Consider the following 22848-nt stretch of genomic DNA (forward strand, 5'->3'; position numbering starts at 1 on the left):
CTTTCATACTGAGGAGGGAATTAAAACTCTTATGACATAAAAAGATAATTAGCATATTGCGAAACAAGTTGAATTCTGGTCAATCCATAACGAAAGATACTAATGAACGCCACATTTAATTTTCGTCTGCTCAAAGAATTTGCAAATAATTTGCATTTTAGCCAATAAGCATCTAATATTGAGACTAGTAAAAGATTGATGACTTTTATTCATACTTTGTGTTTATTTTAGAATGAGCATAAGATAAACAAACAATTCCAACAACAACTTTTATCATTTATAAATTATATTAGGTATTACAGACCGTCCATTATATCGGATTTACTCTTTTGACTACAATATGCACATCATTTTTGGGTTGGATTGAAGTTAATCATGTGATATTTTACGTCGTAACAAGTATTATCGTGTTAACATGTATTGGAAGGAATAAACTTCTGGAGGAAAGCAATCCATATCCTTCCAAACATTATGTGGCTACATACCGGCGTAAAGTTAGTAAGTTAGTACAATTTGGATAATATGGGTACATATTTTCATTAATATCCATGCATTTATTACAGAAATGTCCAGAAAACTGACGAAATTGCACCACCATTTGCTTTGTCGCATTCGTGTCCTGTAAGCAGCCACTAACAGGTATACCATATAAACCAACGTCTTGTTGGGTTTTTTGTGGACTACGCATACTGGATGGGACCCTTTAAATTCGGTAACATGGATCTATTCTACGCCAATTTGTTTCTCTTCGACTTTGAGTATCCGCTGTATTATTCCGGAAACGTTTTGAAGCCGTCATTTAGAAATATCTTAATATTCCATTTCTATATCTATGGCCAGCATAGAAGTGGTTTCATGTTCATATTCACTGGCATCGGAATCTGCTTCATGTTCATTCTCCTCAATGCGAGGAACCACAAAAATTTTGGTCGCGTTTATATCACCATTCTATCGTCTAATATTGTTGATACAGTCAATGTAAAGGTTAAAGTATAGATTAAGTAACCTGGCTGCATAGCGTCAGTTTTGTCGGACGCTTTGAAAAAATATTTATTTTCTCTCTATTAATACAAATTAAATATCAAACAATGACAGAAATCTTTATTAAGTTGGAGAGAGTACGAAATAATAACGTACGCAAAACAAAAATGTAATGACTTTTATAAAATTTAATACGCTTTTACTAACCTGCGGACTAATTGGTTAGATTTTTTAATATTTTTCTCATTTTTTTCAATAAACAAGCACTATAAACTGGAAATTCGAAGGGAATCCATTCATAATTATATAAAATCCATTCATATTTATAACCCAAACAGTTTTAACATAACATAACATAATAACAAGGTGTTACATCGATAACAATAATCGGGCCATTTACCACACCAAACGTCAACATTTGTTCGCAAATTTTGACGTTTGGTCTGATAAATGGTCCGATTATTGTTATCGATGTAACACCTTCTTATTCCACCATGATATGGACCTCATCAATCTCGATAAGTCGTTGTAATCGATGAGGTCCCATCACCGCCAATAAAATACCACTCTTCTTCTTGAAGTTCTTGAGTGCAGATCGCCAGATCAAAATTTTATTGTGTGTTTATAAAACCCTACCAAGTTTAAATAAATTGATTCAAATTGAACGTCAGTGTCATTAAGGTTGAAAAAAGATTTATTTGAAGTGTTTTTTCTTTTGTTTACAGACAACAAAACGTAAGAATCGTCAGAATACTTGTTGTGTTTGTTGTAGTTTGCAAGCGGCAATATTGTTGTTCGTCTTTGTGCAACAATAATTTCGGTTTCAAAATCTACTCTGTAGAATTTGAGCCCCTACAAGTCCTCTCGACAGTATTGGAACTTGTACAAATACATTTTTAAGGTCACAAGACACAAACGGAGAATCCAAGAACGGTTCTACTAAATAGGGTAGGTACCAGATAGTAGACTTCGTTAATATTATTCTGAAGAATACTTTCAATAGGCAATTTCACGTAGCAGATATACGGACATTTGTTTATGTAAAATGTTCTCTACAACTTTAGAGTACATAGAAATTGGACGGAATTCCCTATTATATTTAGGGATTGGAATTATTTTTGCATGTTTCCAAATTTTTGGATATACTCCAGAGATCAGTAGTGGATTTATGTAACTCATATTTTTGGTTTCCGACAAAACTCCGTAAAATTAAATCGTAAAATTAGGCATGAAAAGTACAAATAAAAGCTGACAATACTCTTGCTATTGGTAAGACTTAGCAACCACTTTATTTTAGTTGCTAACAAACCTAAAAATTTCATTAATTATCGAAATTATAAGAATTTTATTTTTTACAGATTTTTGTCAGTAACCAAAGAAAGTTAAATAATTTTAATATCTATGAAAATTTGAAATGAAAAATTATTTCCTTTGCAAAAGTTTTCACTTCACATTTTCAAAGAACAAAAAAATTGAGCCCCAGAATAAATTACAAAAAAGACTACAAAAAGACTAAGCTACTAATTTTTACTACGATAACATTTTTCCTTCATGTTATCGAAAAAAAATAGTAAAAATTAGGAGATTCTTGCAGTTCTGGAACAGATCATCTATTAAACATTCAATTTTGTAGATCTTCATCAAGTGATACACATCTGAACTCAGAAATGCCTTCAATAAATTCATTGACACCAGGTGTATTGTTGCTTTGGTAAAAAGCGTTGTCTGTCTTTATAGTTGGTATATTAAAAACCACGCTTTGAAGGTGTCTCAAACCTTTTGGTTTTATCATTTTCAAGATTCCACTTGCTTTTAATAAGTGTTTTAACCTTACTCCGATTGTCCGGTATTCTTCACCTTAAGTAGGCTATGTCTGTAATTCTTATTGAAGATTTAATAGTGGTTTAGTGTTGGATGCGAACACTTCATTTTATGGGTACAGTGGTATTGTATATACTCAAGATGTTGATTGTCTTGTATAAAGTTCAATTGTTGATAGACAGAATTTATAATATACATATCACGAACAATTTCTAAAATTGTCTTTTCCCTTTCAAAAATATAAAAAAAATAAAAATTGATGCTACATCAATGATTTTTGGTACATTAATCAATATTAAGAAAAAAATCGTCATTCCAAATCTGTTTTTGTAACTGATTTCGATCGTTGCGCGCAAAAGATATGCATTTCAATTGCGGTTCGGATATTTCGGTTGCCTTCCGAAACGTCAGTTGCTTTGCAAATGTCTTAAGTATTTTGTTTCATAAAGCCATTTTACTTAACTACTGCAAGGCTAATTATTTGATCAATAGTTTTTTTTTCATTTTTTGTTCACATTCCAATTAATCTGGATCAAAAAGTAAGAGCATTTAAATATGTTGCTTAAATAAATTAGCTATTGTCTATAGTCTGTAACTATAATCTAATTGTCGGCATGTCACAAACGCACGCACTTCAAACTCGGCCTAATATAAACTAAAATCGCATAAATAATCATTTTTATTGAAGTTATTTTTATTATTTAGACTTCGAAGTATTTATTTTACATTTTTTTAAAATTTCGACTTCTGGTAAACTTTACATTTTGTTGTTCCTAAAGTCGGCATCAGATAAAATGACAGAATTACAATAATTTTTAATAATTTAATTTTCTAATGTGTTCTTTTAAATATTGGGGGTTATCATGAATGAAATTTCCTCGTGTGTTTCGTCTTTCCGCCGTTGCAACATAAGGGAGAAAGTGAAAAAATTCACGGGGAATTGCCGTTCATGATAACCCCCATTATCTACAATCACAACATTTTGTTCATCTTAATAATAGGTGTGTCTTTTTACGTGATAATTAGTAATAATTATTACTAATGTTGCAGATATTGACAGTTGTATAAAGGAAAAGTTGCTGAAAAAAGTGTTTCAGCAACATTTAGTAAGTAAAAAGACACACCAATTATTAGGGGTGTCTTTTTACTTACTAAATGTTGCTGAAACATTTTTTTCAGCAACTTTTCGTTTATGCAACTGTCAAAATCTGCAACATTAGTAATAATTATTACTAATTATCACGTAAAAAGACACACCTATTATGTTGACCTCTCCACTAATTTTTTCTTAAGAGACAATCATTTTCGTTTTTGTGGTGAAAAATACTCACTATCTCACTTAAATTCCCTTATAATAAATGATATAAGCTCAATGAAATTTTACACAAAGTTAGATGACAATAGCTGTGTCTTTTTACGTGATAATTAGTAATAATTATTACTGATGTTGCAGATTTTGACAGTTGTAAAGGAAAAGTTGCTGAAACATTTTTTTCAGCAACTTTTCGTTTATGCAACTGTCAAAATCTGCAACATTAGTAATAATTATTACTAATTATCACGTAAAAAGACACACCTATTATGTTGACCTCTCCACTAATTTTTTCTTAAGAGACAATCATTTTCGTTTTTGTGGTGAAAAATACTCACTATCTCACTTAAATTCCCTTATAATAAATGATATAAGCTCAATGAAATTTTACACAAAGTTAGATGACAATAGCTGTGTCTTTTTACGTGATAATTAGTAGACATCGGATTTTAGCATGTTTTTTATTTCTTATCCGATTGGACTCAAATTTTGGATCTAGGCGTTTTGAGGGTCAAATTTTCGATATTTGGGGTCATATCAAAAATATGCAAAAAATATGCAAAAAATATGCAAAATATATGCAAAAAATATGCAAAATATATGCAAAAAATATGCAAAATATGCAAAAAATATGCTAAATATGCAAGTGTTTTTTTGACAAAAATCGTCAATTAAATTTGGAAAATCATCAAAAAAGCACACTATAAATTAAGTTTTTTGACGCTTAACATAGTTTTTTGCTGATTATTATGTTATTGAGACTCTCCAGATATTCCGCCACAGCAATAAATCTAGACTAACAAGACTTAAATCAGTTTTCACAAGGTGAGAAAATGTCAAATAACCCAGCATTCCTATTACAACATAATTTGCTTCCTATACAAATGTAGATAGATAATGGAAAAATTTCAAAAACTCAATCAGAAATGTCAAAATCAACATGTCCAAATATGGTGATAGTTTCTAATCGGCCAAAATTGTCTAGCAGAAAAACAAAGGAGCTAGAGTTATTTTTGTTTAGATAAAAGCGCAATTTTTTCTAGTTTTTGGAAAAAGGGTTCGCTTTTTAGCGCAAAATGGGAAAAAGTACTAAAGTACCATTTACGATTCCAGGTTCCGGAATATAACTATAATTAGAAGTACATATACGTTTTGAATATCCACATATTAGATTTGAATATATTTTATAGTGTTTAGTCCTATATTTGTGGTCAAAAAACTTCTTTGGAAAAATGGTCTAACTGCCGCTTTAGTATTGATGACATGGTTTTAGCTTAATGCACTAAAAATACTTAATTTTATATGTATATTGTAAGCATACAACCGCTTAATGCAGAATTGGGAAATGTTCACTCCTCGGCGAAAAGTAATGCATTATTTTTAGATTCACTTTTGGCAGTTTTGTTGAGATGTATATTATTTTATTGTTGTAAAATAATTTCAGCTAAATCTCAAATTTCAAATTTCTAAAAACAACAAGTTTTATTTAAAGTGGGATGTAGTTAAAATTGATGCGAAGAACACCAAATGATTAGTGCAAAATGACATCACTCAGAAAAACCACACAATAGCGTGGTAGTGGTAAAATAAGTCAAACCCTTGGAATTATCTTTAACATGGCAAAACCACTCACATATTTCTGCTAGAAAAGCATTTGGAATGCTAAAAAATATAGTTCTTTCATTCCTGCTACAGGGAAACAATTTTGATTACACAGTCGAAAAGAAACTATACAATTAATTAACTTATACCTGACCGTGTATTCGATAATTTGAACTAATTATTACAAATGTTTCGAATTTGGACAGTTGTTTAATGGAGGAGTTGCTGTAAAAATTGTTTCAGCAACATTTAGAAAAAATTATCGGGTAAAAGGATATAACACCTTTTATAACACATTGGCCTTGTTGTCTAGGATATAAATAAATATATTAAGAAAAATATTCGCCGCAATATTGTCATTAAAGTTGCCAAAGGCACTATACACCTAAAAGGCAAAGATTTCAAGGAATCTTAATTTTCAAAAAAAAAAATGAAATTTCACACTTGTCCCGTGTTTTGCTTACATTCTGATGTACACTTTAAAAACGTCATATTTCTGGCTCTACTTTCACAATCTGATTTGCGTTTTCTTAAATTTGGGAAAATTGAGTCTTGTTGCATGGAAATGTGGTAAAAGTAAGGAAAGGAACAAATACGGGCAATGCCAATAAAAATGTCTGGGTTTTCGTATAGAAAAATCTCACTATTTTTAACACTTAGAGCACGTAGAGTATTATATAACTACCACGAGTTATTTAATCATAGAAAATAATTTATTTTCTTTACTATTCGTTAATCCGGACAATTTGATAATTCGGACACCGCCGAAACCTGTGGTGTAGGGATTATCGAGATTGTACTGTATATATGGGTGCAATATCCAAATCTAAATCGATTTTTACCAAAATAAACAGGGATCGCCCTATGGCCAAAAAATCTCCAATTTTTATGCGATTTGGTATATAAATGTGACCTGTACTTTGTTTTCAGAAAGACCTGGCCAGATGGATAAATGCGAATCTATGCAGATCATCAAAAGGAACTGTGGGTCTATTTCGTTTCCTTTTGCATGTTGCAAACTCATTCACTAAGACATAATACCCTTAGGGTATTAAAATATAGTTATCAGTGCAATAATGAATAAAAATTCAGTGCATAATTTGTTTCCTTTCCCAAATTTCATAATTTTTTTCCATATTTATGCCCAAAAAGGGAATATTTTTGTCGATTCGACTAGAATATGCAATCATGAAGCGAATCTAGTAGCTTTCAACTTTTAACAAATTTTGATTTTAAAAGAGTTTCACTTTCTAAAATTATTTCCCGTGCGGAAAATTCGGAGGGAAATATTCATGATTGCCCTGTATATGTTTTTATATGTTATATGTTTTTAGTAAAATATGATAGATTTTATGTAATATTCAATATTGTCTTAGTGTTAATTTCTACCTCATTTGTTATTCTGTCACACAATTTCGCCGAGCAGAAACTATCAACATATTTGGATACGTTCATTTTGACATTTCTGATTGAGTTTTTGAACAAATTTGTATTAGAAAGCAACTTATGTTGTAATAAGAAGGCTGGGTTATAGGAAATTTTCTAAGTCTTTTAGTCCAGATTTATTGCTGTGACGGAATAATAAATATTAACATAATTATCTGCTAAGAAATCGACGTTTAACGACAATAAACTTAATTTAGAACACTTTTTGATGACTTTCCAAATTTAATTTGACGATTTTCGTCAAAAAAATTAGTTGCATATTTTGCATATTTTGCATATTTTTTGCATATTTTGCATATTTTTTGCATATTTTGCATATTTTTTGCATATTTTGCATATTTTTTGCATATTTTGTGCATATGCAAAATATGCAAATATGCAAAAAAATAAAAAATATGAGCCTGTCATTGCATTCAGTTTTCTTCAAAACGAATTTTGGTCCAATCAGAATTTTCGTATCTTTATTAATAAAAAATATGCAAATATGCAAAATCCGATGTCTAATAATTAGTAATAATTATTACTGATGTTGCAGATTTTGACAGTTGTAAAGGAAAAGTTGCTGAAAAAATGTTTCAGCAACATTTAGTAAGTAAAAAGACACCCCTAATATTAGCTGTGTCTTTTTACGTGATAATTTGTAATAATTATTACTAATGTTGCAGTTTTTGACAGCTGTATGAAGCAAAAGTTGCTGAAAAAATGTTTCAGCAACATTTAGTAAGTAAAAAGACACACCAATTATTGAATCATTTTCATATTTTGTTATAGGGTAAGTGCACCTAATATCGGCATGTACCAGTAGTCGGCACCTTTTGAATTTGAACTCAAATAATTGAAAATTAAGAAAACAAAATAGGAAAATAATCTTAAAAATGCTTTAACAATATTGTCAGCTAACTTTATATAAAATTTCATTGAGCTAGGACCAATTTTTATATCGAAATTTAAGTTTTTGTCAGTGAGGGTTTTTCACCACAACCGAAAATGCATGTTTCTTAAGAAAAAAAATTGTGGAGATGTTAACCTTATAAGCTCTGTAATTATTTTAAAATGAAGAAATTTTCCACAACATTTTTGTTATATAGGTAGAAAACAGTTAAAAGAACACTTTAGAAAAAGAAATTTTTAAAAAATATTTATAATTGTGCAATTTTTGCTGATGCCGACTTTAGGGACAAAAAAATATAAAATTTGCCTGAAGTCGGCATGGGGTTATAAACATTGGTTTTTATCGATTACTTTTAGCTAAAAATTATAAAAAATACTAAAAAAATACTTTAAAGGCTAATTAATAAACAAATTGTTTCAATTTGAAAGATTTTAAGCAATATTAGCCATGATTTGAAGTACGTACTTTGTGGGGTGCCGACAACTGGGTAATAGATGCCGACTATTGGTATGAACTAATTTATTTAAACAATATGTTTAAATTTCCTTATTTTTTGAAGTAAAATCAATAGAAATGTATGTAATAAACTAGAAATGTATAAATAACTAATGCTTAAGCTATTGTTCTTTCAAATATTTAAGAAAAAATATGAAGTATGATTTTTTCCTTATTTAAATATAACATGCCGACTACTGGATCATATCATGCCGACTATTGGGTAATGGTGCCGACTACTGGTGAAAAACAGTACTTCACTAAAATTTTAATTTTTGCGTGTTGAACAGAAATAATCAAAAAAATTGTTTATGTAATCTAAAACTACACAAAATAACGAATCATAACAACTTAATTTCAATTTGATTGGACATTTAGACTCGGAATTACATACGGCTAAAGACACGAGAATCCTTAAAGTGCCGACTACTGGTGCACTTACCCTAGTAATTTTTAGTTATTTGTGTTCAAATACAAAAGATGCCGAATACTGGTACATGCCGGACTTAGGAGCACTTACCCTATTTTTTATTTCTAATGCATTCGCAGTTGCGTTTTCGAGGAAGAATGCATTAGTGTGCAACTGAAATATGTTGACGAAATCTGAAATTTTCAATGTGTCGGTACGTTTCGGAAGTAATCCTACATCCAATTTTTCTGATATTGTCCACAAAAGAAATTTCGGCTGTTAACGAGAAGGGAGTTTTACACATAACAAAATAGGTGTGTCTTTTTTACTTACTAAATGTTGTTGAAACATTGTTTTCAGCAACTTTTTCTTTATACAACTGTCAGTTTTAGAAACATTTGTAATAATTATTACGAATTATCGAGTACGCAGACAGGCATAATATAACAGCCTGCTTCTGTATGTCGAAACGAAAAAGTGTGCGAATGAAAAACGTCCAAACTTTAGTTTTCGAAATATGTTTACCTTTGCTTTTGCTTCAAAACAAAAAACAAATTTGAAAAACAGACGAGTTTCGTAGTATTCTTTATTTCTTACGACATACAGAAACAGACAGTAAATGTACATAATATTTTCTTTGGGAATTTTAATGGAAAAGTTATCGGTATGTAAAAAAATTGACAACGAGCACGATAGATATGAAATACAATTCATTACTTATTTAGCGTGCATATTCAGAAAACAACCGAATTTATACACAATTCGTAACGCATTCGTATGTTTATGTATGTTTATGATTGAAATATGAATGATGTATCGTCAATTAAATGTGTTTTCCGAATTTTGAAAACCGGAAGTAGCTCTAGAAATCCGGGGCCGATATCGTTTCGATGTCGGAGGACAGTTTGGCTTGCTAGATATGGACTGCTGTACACATTCCCTACAATGTCAACAACGATCCCAACTGCAAACTGATAATTTGGACAATTAAACAAGTAAAAAAGTATCAGTCGGCTTTGCCGACAGAGATATACCCTCAGCCTGAGCAAATTGAAACACTTTTTTCACAAAAAACTTATGTATTTAGGGGGTTTCAAAATTTTGGTCGTATGAACCCACAAAAATGTTGATTAGGATTAAAGTTCAAAAAGTTTGCGGAAAAGGTAGTTAAAGGAATGGACCGACATAGACAATGGGGTGCAATAGGGGGGTTTTACACCCTTCGGGTTATTTTTTCAGGAAGTATGGGCTTGCCCCTGAGGAAACTTGTACTTTCGTATAGGGGACAGTGAAAACAAGATGTTACAACAAAAACCAAAGCGATTCGAGAGAAGGTCCTAAACTGAACTTTTCCGAAATTTTGTGTGGGAGGTACTCGAAGGAGTTTACCGATTGACTCTATATTGTAACCTCATCTAAGTCTGGTAGAAATTTCATAATGTGCAAAGTATGGAACAAAACGGTTACTTCCTTCAAGAGTTATCGTACTCACAAATTTTCCGAACATTTTCGAACTTTTGTGGGGGAGGTACCGGAAGGAGTGGACCGATATAATCCATCTTTGAACTTGAACTAAATTTGGGCAAAATATTACGAAAGCCAAATTTTGTACCGAATCGGCAGATCCGTTCGAGAGTTATCTTGCGCTCCAACCTCTACACACGGTGTTATAGGGTATTTGTAACTTTCAGGCTATTTTCTCAGGAAGTATGGACTTGCCCCTAATGAAACTTACAGCGTCGTATAGAGGACCGCGAATACAACTTGCGTAAACAAAAAACAACGCGATTCGAGACCAGGTCCTAAACTGAACTTTTCCGAAATTTTGTGTGGGAGGTACCCGAAGTAGTGGACCGATTGAGTCCATATTGGAACCTCATCTAAGTTTGGTAGAAATTACACGATGTGCAAAGTATGGACCAAATCGGTTATTCCCTACAAGAGTTATCGTGCGCACAAGTTTTGCGACAATTTTTGAACATTTGTGGGGGAGGTATCTGAAGGAGTGGACCTAATTGGCCCATCTTCGAACTTAAATCGAATCTGGACAAAATATTTTGATACCCAAAATTTGAACCGAATCGATTGATCGGTTCGAGAGTTATCGTGCGCACCAGCCAGCCAGACAGACAGACAGACGGACGGACATTGCTAGATCTACTCAAAATTGTCTGAAACGGATATCGTACAAACATACTTGGGGTCTAAAACCATTATTTCGATGAGGCACATTTTTGGTCGTATCAAAGTGTAAATACCCTCTTTAGCCTAAAGGCTGAGGGTATAAAAAGACTAGTGTAAATTACACCGTACTGCCAATATCTGAGAGACAAAGGGTGATTGCCTTCATTTTGTCCACTGTATGCACATACATACAATGGCATTAATATGTATGTGTGAATAGATTTGACATACTAGAAAACTTGTTTGCATTTTTATAACAACAACAACATATTTTGTATTTCTTACCTTTGATGCACGTTGCAATTCCTGTTCTTCGATATCACATTTCGGTTTTTGTGTTGCTGCAACATCTTCAATACGTAAATTAGGCATCTTGGCATTATCCACCACAACATTAGGTGTTTTATTTTTGTTGTTTTTATTTTTGTTTGGTTTCGGCATTGCGGGAATATCGTTGGTAATGTTAGTGAGAGAGTTGGATATGTTTGCGAAATTTTTACTAACAGTGTCAGTAGGTTCAGACAGTAATCTAGTCTCAACAAACTCGTTTATAGCAAAAAAATTATCGTTTTGGTTAAAATTGATACAATTTGTTAACACAAGCGATTCCTCCTGATTCAATTCAAGACTATCCGATTTATTAGCTTTTAAATTGTGGTTTTGTTCTTCTGTATCACAGTCCAACACTTTGGTTATGGAACTATCCGATTTTTCACTACAATTTATAATAGAATTAACATCTGCGATAGGCCTTTGTGCTTCTGCTGGTGTTGTTGTTTTTTCTTTTTGGTCAATTACTATGACGGTTTGCTGTGTAGAACAAAATTCGTCATCACTTGCTCTGCTGTTTGAATTATTCTCATTCGATTTAGTATTATTTTTAGAATTATTATTTGGTTGAATTTGCTGCTGTTGAGCAGATAACGATTTCCTCGAAGCACGATGTTCTCGACGTTCTCGCGTTTCTTTACTTAGTTTTTCTCTCTTCTTTGTTATTGCGGCGCTATTGGTGCTAGTTGTTTTGCCAACTTCGTCCGTTTTAGACGATGGCTTGTCGGTGACTGAAGCAGCTGTTGTGTCGTCTAAAGTAATTGCCAATTGTTGGTTTTGGTTTAGACTTTTGCTTGTATGGTTTGCAGTGGTTAATGTTGTTGTTGCCGCAGCCGTATTCCCATTCGCTGATGTTGGAACTTGTGCTGATATAGACGGTGCTGGTGGTGGTGCTTGTTGAATTGGTGTTGTAGTTGGTGGAGTGGTTTGACTACGTCGTGCCCTTGGGATATAAACAGCTCTATCTGGACGTCGTTCACGTCTGGTCTGTTGTTGTTGTCTGTAAAATTGATGTATGCAGAGCAGTTGTAAATTAAATTCACAAACAAAAACACAAAGAATAATGATGAGAAAGAACAAAAGCAGAAATATAAATGAGCAAATATGCAGCAAACAATATGAGTATAAATGCGTTTAAAAAGGCGAAGAGAAGGAATAAAACAAGAAATGAAAAACAGTGACTGCGCGATTATGTACATATTATAATGTATAACCCATTCTAGCTATATTTTAATATTTACACCGCAATCATCATTCTCAAGAAGGCTCAACATTTATTTTTAGGAAGTTTGAGTTTATAGTGTCGAGATGTATTTCTGCCATAGTCAAAACAGTTGAAAATCACTCGTGGGTCTTTACTGGAATTTGTAAAAGCAACCAGCAAAATTGGGTTGCCATGAAAAGTGTCTATTTTAGCGACTGAAGTTTTTGAAGCTTTTCTTTAATTCATATTCCAAATAACTCGGTTGCTGAAGAATGCAATGCTAAACTCATGGTTTATTTACCACACCTTATTCAGATGTTATTCGAAACATTTCAATGATATACCTTTTGTCAAATGTAATTCGAAAAGTTTTTTTGTAATTCGAATTATTCTATTTGTAATTCGAATTATTTAATGTAAAATTTGAATTATTTCATATGTAATTCGAATTATTCCATTTGAAATTCGTATTACTCCATTTGCATTTTTAATTGTTTAATTTGTAATTCGAATTATTCCATTCGTAATTCGAAATTTTTCATTTGAAATTCGAATTATATAATTGGAAATTCGAATTATTTCATTTGTAATTCGAACTATTTCATTCGTAATTCGAATTATTCCATTTGAAACCAAATGCAAACAATTTTATTTAATTTTACTACAAATAGAATAATACGAATTACAAAGGACAAATTCAAACTACAACTGAAACATAAATACACGTTGAAAATCCTTCAAAATAGAACAGATTTAAATCAAAATTGAATAAAAAATCATTTGCAGACCCGGGTCAGTGTTGCTAGCCCGTCGTATTCAGTTTAAATGACAACTTTTTATGGACTTTATACTTTACAATTCCAAAATAGGTATTTCTACCTCATTTCTTCGGGTCCATTAGCAAACCGAGTTGTTCATTGAGGATTTTAAATTTATCAACAGATTTTGCCTGCAACTTTTCTTTTCTCTTACGGACTTTGTCGGATTTCTTCACCCACTCATGATGTAGGACTTATTATCGCCCATGTCCCCTATTTTTATCCTAACGCAATCTTATTATAAGAGTTAAGTAAAATCGAATTCTCCCGCATGGCTGATGGACCGTTGAACCTCACCATTTAAGGACATGAAAATCGGTTCGTTAGTTTTCGTTACTTAAAAAGTTTAAAACATTGCCGTGGTCGGGTCTTCGGGCACCAAGGAAGAAAGAAAATATGAACGGGCGAAAATTAATTTGCATTCATAAGTTTAACAAATATAGCGATTATAAAACAATTGGCCCCCGAAATTCGTCAACAAATATATAGCATTTTGAACCACGGGACATTCCTGAACATTTTCTGAAAATTTCATGAAATTAGGTTCAGTAGTTTTAGAAAAATTGAAAGGAGTAGGCGTGGTCATCATTTTTAAGATATCACATATTAAAAAAGTTGTCGGGTCCGGTATTTTGGCTCCAAATATGTACCTAGGGTCGGAGGCACAATTGTCTCCCAAAATTAATGCTGAAGCCGATATAATCATAGGTTTGGCATATACATATAGCGTTTAAAAGAAAGGCGTTGAGAAGGTACCCACCTCCTTCAAAATTCATAAAATTTCATGGAGATCGGTTTAGAAGAATTGAAGATATACATATTTAAAAAAGTAGGTGTGGTCGGGCCTTTAGGCCCCAAAGTACCTAGATTCTAGATTAGTTCGTAAATGTTAAAACCGATATAATCGTTATTATTGCAAGTGTAGCGTTTTTTTTAAATATTCAACAAAATATGCAGCCTATTTTCGCAAGGGCCATCCCTGAAAATTTCAAAATCGGTTAAGTAGTTTTGTAGATATTTTAAAAAGTGGCCGTGGTCAAATTTTCTTTCCATAAAAAACTATGTTGGGCTATGACATTTAAAAAATTATCCCAGTCGGAACAGCCGTTCTCAACTGATGCAATTACTAACGAACGACATTTGAATTTTATTTATAAAGAAATGACGTTTTTTTTATTAAATATGACATAGGGGAGGAGATACCCCGGCCCTTCGAAATTTTCACCTGAGGCCATCCCTTTACGTTCCCTGAAAATTTCAGGAAAATCGGTTGAGTCGTTTTAGTAGAAAAAAATTTTAAATTGAAAAAAGTGGGTGTGGTCAAACTTTCTTTTCATAAAAACCTAAGTTCCCAACTGATGCAATTACCATCGAACGATATTTGATTTTAATTCATAAAGATTTAGAATAAAATTAAGTATTTTATGGTAACAGATTTCAAATTTTTAAGTTTCATGAGTACACCCTATTAAGTTCTAAAAACTTATGCTTTATTCTAGAATCTGTAAGGATCTACTACAGTCGAACTTCTCTATAACGAACTTCCCTATAACGAATTTTTCTCTGTAACGAATAAAAATTGAAAGCACAACTTTTTCCCACCAATTTTCGCCTATTTTAACCTCTCTATAGCGAACTTCCCTATAACGAATACTTCTCTATAACGAAGCTTTTTTGAATGCACAAGTGGAAATTCTCACACAAAATATAACGAATTTTTTAAACACTTTATTCATTTTATTTTACACAATAAATGTGAAACAAAACACATTCATCAACGCTCTTTTTATTGAAGTTATTTCTAAAAAGGAGAAGCAAAACTCATAAATGTCCAATGACTAATATGTGTAGTTTCATTTCATTGCTTTAAAATGACTGGTTTGCTGGTTTTTCCCGGTTTCTCTATAACGTAGTAATTTGCCGGTCCCCAACTGCTACGTTATAGAGAAGTTCGACAGTATTTTGAAATTTTTACATTCTTTTTCTTTTGGTGATGATTAAATTGAAGAAGACCTTCTTATAATAAACAATTTAATTAAAAATAATTCACTACAACGAACTGTTTTTAAACTCAACCATCTCACCAAATCGCTATGTTGAATAGCTTCAAGTTTTGGTGTAGCGCCCATACAATGGTGTTTTTATTCTCCCTTTTAAGATTATCGACATAGGACAATCTTTGCAAAAATAAATTTTTACGGCATGGTTTGCATTCAAACCGTCAGCCGGTCTGTTGAGTTTAATATGTTTAGTAATTAAACTCATTTATTAATGTTTGCCTGTATTTCAGAGCTTGATTTATATAATTATAAAGATTTAGCCATCCATTATTTCCACCTCCATTTAAAATATATATAACTGATTCTTCAGATAGGATGTTTTTATGAAAAAAAGCGTTTCATAAAGATTGTAAATATTGGACACCTTCCTATAAAGTGTTGTGTAGATTCTATTTCTCCTAGATTACAAATGGAGCACATATTGCTAGATTAGGTTCTTTGGCCATTTAAGCGCAGCATCCCAGCCCCGGTTTTCATTATACAAGAAATTTGGTTTTGACTATATACTTATGGTTGCAATACAATTTTCCAGCGTCAGGCTTTAGTACCTTGCACACCCACTGCTCACCTTGTTGTGATTTCTCTAGGTTTTGATTATAACTTTTCACTTTTAATATCTACTGATCTTTGAAGACTTTATACCAAGAGATATTCCGCTGCAATGTCTTCCTTGCAAGGATGTGGGGAAGCCTTAAACTATTCATTTCAAATAGTGCTTTAGCTACATATTTGAGGTGCTGTGTATACGTATATATGTATCCGGGTTCATATCCCGTTTCCAAAGATAGGACATACGATGGCGTATTTTCTGGTAAAGTTAAAATGCGTTTGATAAAGAATCTGTATAGTTTTTCGATTTCTTCAAAATAATAATTCCCCCATAGCTATGAACCATAGCTTTGTATGGATCGACACACTGCTAAAAACATTTTCCGTTTTGCTTTTAATGAAATGTTTGCTTTTCCTATGAAGTTTCTCCATGGAGCGTTTAAGCAGCATTTGGCTGCATCGTTTTTCAAAGTAATGTGTTTTCTAAAGGATAATTTAGGCGTAAGCAAAATTCCGAGATATTTATACCCGTTAACCACTTTAAGTGTTTCCCCAATGTAGGTACAATTTTCGTTTGTCGCAATCCTCCCTCCTTTCCGAAAGATCGTTACTCCAGATTTTGTTTGGTTGACTTCCATACCCAATTTTTCACAATATATAGTCAACTTTTCAATCATTTTCTGCAATATTAGGACGTTAACTGCGAGAACTACAATATCATCCGCATACATTAGCAGACGGATGTTCATTTCGTTTATATTTAGACCACTACTAATCTCATCATGCATATCGTTCCAGTACAAAGCGAATAATATAGGAGAAAGTAAACACCCCTGTTTAACTTCTGATTTGGTTTCAAAATACATCGAAAGCTGTTTGCCTGTCCAAACTGCCGACTTCGGGTTTAGATATACCTTCAATATAATTGTCAAGTGATCGATTGAAGACTATTGGTTTCCGTAGACTCAAATGAAATACAACGACCGTTTTATATTATAATAAAGAATTCACAAACGTTTATTAATTAAAATTATACAGGCTTATATTAATACGTGTTGTCAGTTTGGCTGCTTATCTTCAACTTCGTTACATTTAAAAGTTAAGGGTTGGATCAGGGTTGTATCTAATTGTACATTTTTACATGTATGCAACAAAAGGTATCTACTACTACTTTTAACTTGACAACTCGGCCTTTCCTGACCTGAAGTCGTCCTCGGCTTCATCATCGCTTGAGACATCCAACTCGGGGAAACATTCACACCATTTCTTCATCTTATCGGAGCTGAATACGGAACAGAATTTCCTATTCGTGATGTTTATTCCAGGAATGTCCTCTATCAGGTATCTATCGTTGCCCAAAACTCGTGCTATTATGTATGGACCCTTGTACTTGGGTTCTAACTTCCGTGATTCACCTGTCGCTGGCGGCTCATTCTGTATCAGGACCAAGTCACCTTCTGCATACATCGTCGGATTCGAATGTTTACTGTCAAACCTCTTTTTCCATCGTTCTCGTTCGCTTTTGATGTTTTCTGCGGCCAGAATGCGCTTTTCGTTGATAGGAATTTCTTCGTTGTGTACATCATCTTGTACAGCTGCTAACAAGCGGTTTTGAATTAAGTCGGTGGGCATGTAATCGAAGATCAATTCATTCGGACTGTAGCCTGTTGTCGAATTTTTCGTTGAATTGATTGACCATTGTAAAACGTGAAGTGCCATGTCCCAATCCTTCGGTTCTTCGGTGGTAGTTCGCAAGTAAGACAGGATAAGTTGATTGACCCTCTCAACTTGTCCATTTGCCCTGGGTGTTCGGACTGCATTCTTGATATGTTGAATATTATTTCGATCGCAATATTCCTCAAACATTTTAGATGTAAAAGCTGTTCCACGGTCGGAAATTATTCTTCGAGGTAGACCAAAGTATCCGCTAACCTCATTTAAAACGTTGATGACGGGCAATGTCTTCGTATTTCGAACAGCTTTTATGACAACAAATTTCGTAAAGGAGTCGGCTATGGCTAATATATGCGTATGACCATGCTTGCTTCTTATAAATGGCCCCAAATGATCAATATGTACTTGCCTGAATGGTAGCGGTTCGACTTCGCTAAAATGTAGAGCTCCTTCGTGCTTACCACCTTTTGCCTTATTGTAGCAACACTCTACACACGCTGCAATGTACTCCTTCATATATTTCCGCATACGGGGGAACCAAAACGTTTGTTCCATTCGTGAGAGACTTTTCTCCAACCCATAATGACCAATATCATCATGACAATATTTAGCTATGCGCCATCGTATAGCCTTCGGTATGACAAATCGTAGTCCATTTTTCGTTTTCCGGTAAAGTCGATGTTTTTCTAATACGTATTCAGATTTTATCTGTTTTTCTTGCTCAGATTTTAATTCATCTCGCAGTATCATCATTATGTTCTTTATGTGGTCGTCGTTTAACTGCATCGTGAGGATCCAATCATCGCTATCGATACTCATTATGAACCCTGCTGGTTCAATTTCCGTTGGTGGTTCATCCGGTGAACGGCTGAGAGCATCAACGTGTGCCATACGTGATCCTTGTCGGTGTACGCACTGACAATCAAATTCAACTAATTTCATCAGCCATCGTGCTACTCGTGGTTGTAATTCCTTCGTTGCCTTTACCTTAGTAATTGCGGCACAATCAGTTACGACGCGGAATGGCTTTCCAAGTAAGTATGTACGGAACCGCTCCAACGTTTCAACCACAGCTAAAACTTCCAACTCGTAACTGTGATATTTCGATTCCGTTTCAGAACAGTGACGACTAAAATAAAACACTGGGTGCCAATTACCATTACCATCGGACTGTAACAAGACTCCAGCCAATCCCAAACTGCTTGCATCCGTGTGAACCTCGTGATCTGCCTTCATATCGTAGATTGCTAGAACCGGTTCATTGCACAAAATTTGAATTAGGCTCTTGAATGCGTTTTCCTGTGGTACGCCCCAACAAAATTTATTCTCTTCACTCTTTCGTGTTAACATCGTGAGTGGTTTCGTTATGGCTCCATAATCTTTCACAAATTTCCTGAAGAAGTTCGTTAGGCCAAGGAAACGTCGAACTTCTGTTACATTGGTTGGTACCTTAAAATGTCTGATCGCGTTCACTTTCTCTTCTCCAGGCGAAATACCTTCAGGCGTAACTATGTGGCCTAAATAAGAAATCTTTTCGGCTAAGAACGAACATTTTGCCAATCGCAACGTGAGACCACATTTCTTCAGAATATCTAAAAATCTTTTTAATCGGTCCAGGCCTTCTTTGACTGTTTTACTGGGAATTATCACGTCATCCAGATACGCTAAAACTTCTCCTGGATTCATAAATTCTATTACTCGGTTCATCGTGGCCTGAAATATTGCTGGCGCGTTTACCAAACCAAATGGCATCCGGTTGAATTCATAATGACCATCTGAAGTCACGAACGCTGTGAACTTCTTCGAGTTCTCTTCTACTTCAATTTGGTGGTAACCCATACGCAAGTCGAGTGTGGTGAAATAACGATTTCCGGCGAGTTGTGCGATCTGCTCATCCAATACTGGCATAGGATGCGGTATGCGTACTGTTATTTGATTTAACTGTCTGTAATCAATACATAAACGGTGTTCACCATTTCTCTTCTCGACCAAGACAATTCCCGATGCGTACGGAGAATTTGATTTTCTGATAATTTCGTTGTCAAGCAAGTCCTTCACAATATTTGCCACAATAGGGCGTTTAGCAAATGCAATTCGATATGGCTTTCTTCGTATTGGTTCTGGCGTAGTAACTTCGATTTCCATTTTCACTAAGTTGCACTTACCCAATTCGCTTGACTTTTCTGAGAAACACTGTCGATTTTCTTGAATGATCATCTGCAATTCGTTGTGTTCTTCGGTTGTTAAGCTTTCGTTGCTACTAATTGCATTTACGTTTTGCATCCAGCACTCATCTCCTTCAATAATGGTGCGTCGACCTTTTTGGCATAAAACATCTCGACCCAAAAGTACATCATTCGGAATCATTGAATCTTCCACTACATAAAGATTCACGTCGTAACTCGTTTCATCAATATCAATCGTCACACTGACAAATGTTGTGCATTCGTATTTGCCTCCAGCAAAACCATTTAAAACAATACAGCAAGTTTTCGTTTCGCCAATTATCGTTGCAAAAGTTCGTCTGATCAAACTTCGATCACTTCCAGAATCAATAAAAGCTTCGAATTCCTTGTCCTTTACTTTGACAAGTTTACGTAGTAATTCGTTGGACTTTCCGCTGTCCTTTATTTTGTTAACATTAACATTCGGGGTTTTCGTTGGACATTCACTTGCACCGTGTGAAGTCCGTTTGCATATTGTGCATCTATTTTTCTTCTGCGGCTCTGGGCAGTTTACAGCTTTGTGGCCAGCGTTACCACAATTAAAACATTTGAACTTATTCACTTTGTCATCGCCTTTCTTCTCTGGACCCATTTTATGTTCACTGCTGCGTTTCGATTTATTCGTTATTGGTGCCAGCACTCTTCTTACCTCATTATAACTACAATATGCGTTGATGTCACTCAGAAGTTGATTGCAGGTGATATAATCATTGGATATTTTCAGCTTCAATCCTTGGTCGTTAATTCCGTTGACGATGTGCCGTGCTATGGATGATTCACTTAAATTGCCCCTTTTTCCAATAGCGTACATTCTGTAATAATATTCCTGCGGCGTTTCGTTGAGCTGTCGTTTTGTCTGTGCCATTCTAATGTGAACATCGGCTGCGATTTCGTTTTGAGGAAAATCTGAAAGAAACTTGTTAACAAACTGAGGCCAAGACAGAAATACCTCCTGGACTGAGTCAACCCAATACTTGGCTGGGCCAGCCATTTTCTGTTGCACTGCAAATATAACTGATGCGTCATCCCAGTTATAAGCTGTCTTCAATAATTCCACACGTCGTACAAATTGCGAGGGATTAATAGATTCTTCAGATGACGGATTAAACTCTGGCAAAAGTTGAATTATTTCCTTTACGTTCCCAAAGGGGTTGTGCTGAACATAACGCTGTATCGGCTGCATACATATTTCTGACTGCGGCGGCGCTGAATAGACACTCGTTGCAAATATCGGTGGCTGCACATACACATTGTGCGGCTGCGTTGACTGAACATACCCATTATTCTGCTGCGTATTTTGCGTGAACACTCCTGTCTGTGTACCTGTTGTGAAATTCGCATGTGTCGTTGTATGTGTTGGTACGTTGTAGCATGACGTCACTACATTTTGCGTTGTATTTCGTGGAAGTTGAGCATGCCCGTGCAATGAAGATGTAAACGTTGGTAAACCAGCAGAAGCATTCGTGTGGATCGTTGGAATCGACGTAGTCTGAACTGCACCAAAAGACGTATTCGTTTGAACATACGACGGAATCGAACGTGATTCCGGTAATACTGTCACAACGTTTGCCACGTTTGGCAAGCTAGGCCGTGTGCCTTGCAGGGACATATTACCATCCGGTGTCGCGAACGTGTTCAAGGGAGACGATGCGTTGTTCGGCTCAAATTCTGATTGTCCACGTTGCTCCATAAATAAACGTAATCCAGTTACCATATCTTCTAATTGCGAAATTCGGTTTTGCATATCATGAGGAGATGTGAATCCGTGCAAATCCCTTTCGTTGTTGTCTTCAAGTCGTTCGATCAATTGCTTTTTGTTACCACTATGAGAAACACCAATTTCTCTGCATTTCGCTTGCAATTGCTTAACCGTGCATTTGTGCAAATTTTCCATATTTCTTGTTGGTAGACGCTTCTTCCAATAAGATGATCCTTATCCCACTTCTGAGAAAAATGTCAAGTGATCGATTGAAGACTATTGGTTTCCGTAGACTCAAATGAAATACAACGACCGTTTTATATTATAATAAAGAATTCACAAACGTTTATTAATTAAAATTATACAGGCTTATATTAATACGTGTTGTCAGTTTGGCTGCTTATCTTCAACTTCGTTACATTTAAAAGTTAAGGGTTGGATCAGGGTTGTATCTAATTGTACATTTTTACATGTATGCAACAAAAGGTATCTACTACTACTTTTAACTTGACATAATAAAATATATAATTTTATTTGATAGCCCCGCTTTATATAGCTTGTATATAAGTAAGCTTCTGGGAACCCTATCAAATGCCGCTTTGAAGTCTACAAAAAAGGCATAAACTTTTTTGTTTTACTCGAACTTCAGATTTACGATAGACATAAGGTTAAATGCATTGTATGCTGTTGAGTATCCTTTTCGGAAGCCCGCTTGGTACTCATTTAGGATTGCATGTCTGTATGCCCATTCTGTGATTCTGTTATTAATCATTCTAGTCATTAGTTTTGCAATACATAATTCATAAACGAGATTCCTCTATAATTGCTAGGGTCATTTCGATCCCCTTTTTTATGTATAGGGAATATGATGCTAGTGCCGAACATCTCAAAGTCTTCATGTCCATTTACGATATTTGTAAATGATTTGCATAGAAGATCTAAAAATTCATCTGTGGCATTTATGAAGAATTCATACGGCACCCTGTCCTCTTCAGGAGCTTTGTTTATTTTAACAGAGTTGAGTTGTTGTTTTATGTCAGTAAGTGTGAAATCTTCGTCTAGCAATTCGATTTGAATTTCGTCTTGTGCGCAAAAAATGGCTAGGGTTTGAATCGGTGGGTTAAGTAATCCATTAAAGTATTCCTTT

General features: G+C 34.2%; 1 protein-coding gene across 1 annotated transcript in view; it reads right to left on the reverse strand.

Moving 5' to 3' along the window:
- LOC141402584 (uncharacterized) overlaps positions 1–22848 on the reverse strand; it is a 105502-nt gene that overhangs the window by 55487 nt on the left and 27167 nt on the right. The window contains exon 5 of the mRNA XM_073984181.1: positions 11428–12472. Within this exon, the coding sequence (XP_073840282.1) occupies positions 11428–12472 (1045 nt within the window). The remainder of the gene's footprint in view (positions 1–11427; positions 12473–22848) is intronic.

The sequence above is a fragment of the Musca autumnalis genome, unplaced genomic scaffold (assembly GCF_047663935.1).
Source record: "Musca autumnalis isolate F117 unplaced genomic scaffold, ASM4766393v1 scaffold_4, whole genome shotgun sequence".
In the NCBI taxonomy this organism is placed as follows: domain Eukaryota; kingdom Metazoa; phylum Arthropoda; class Insecta; order Diptera; family Muscidae; genus Musca; species Musca autumnalis.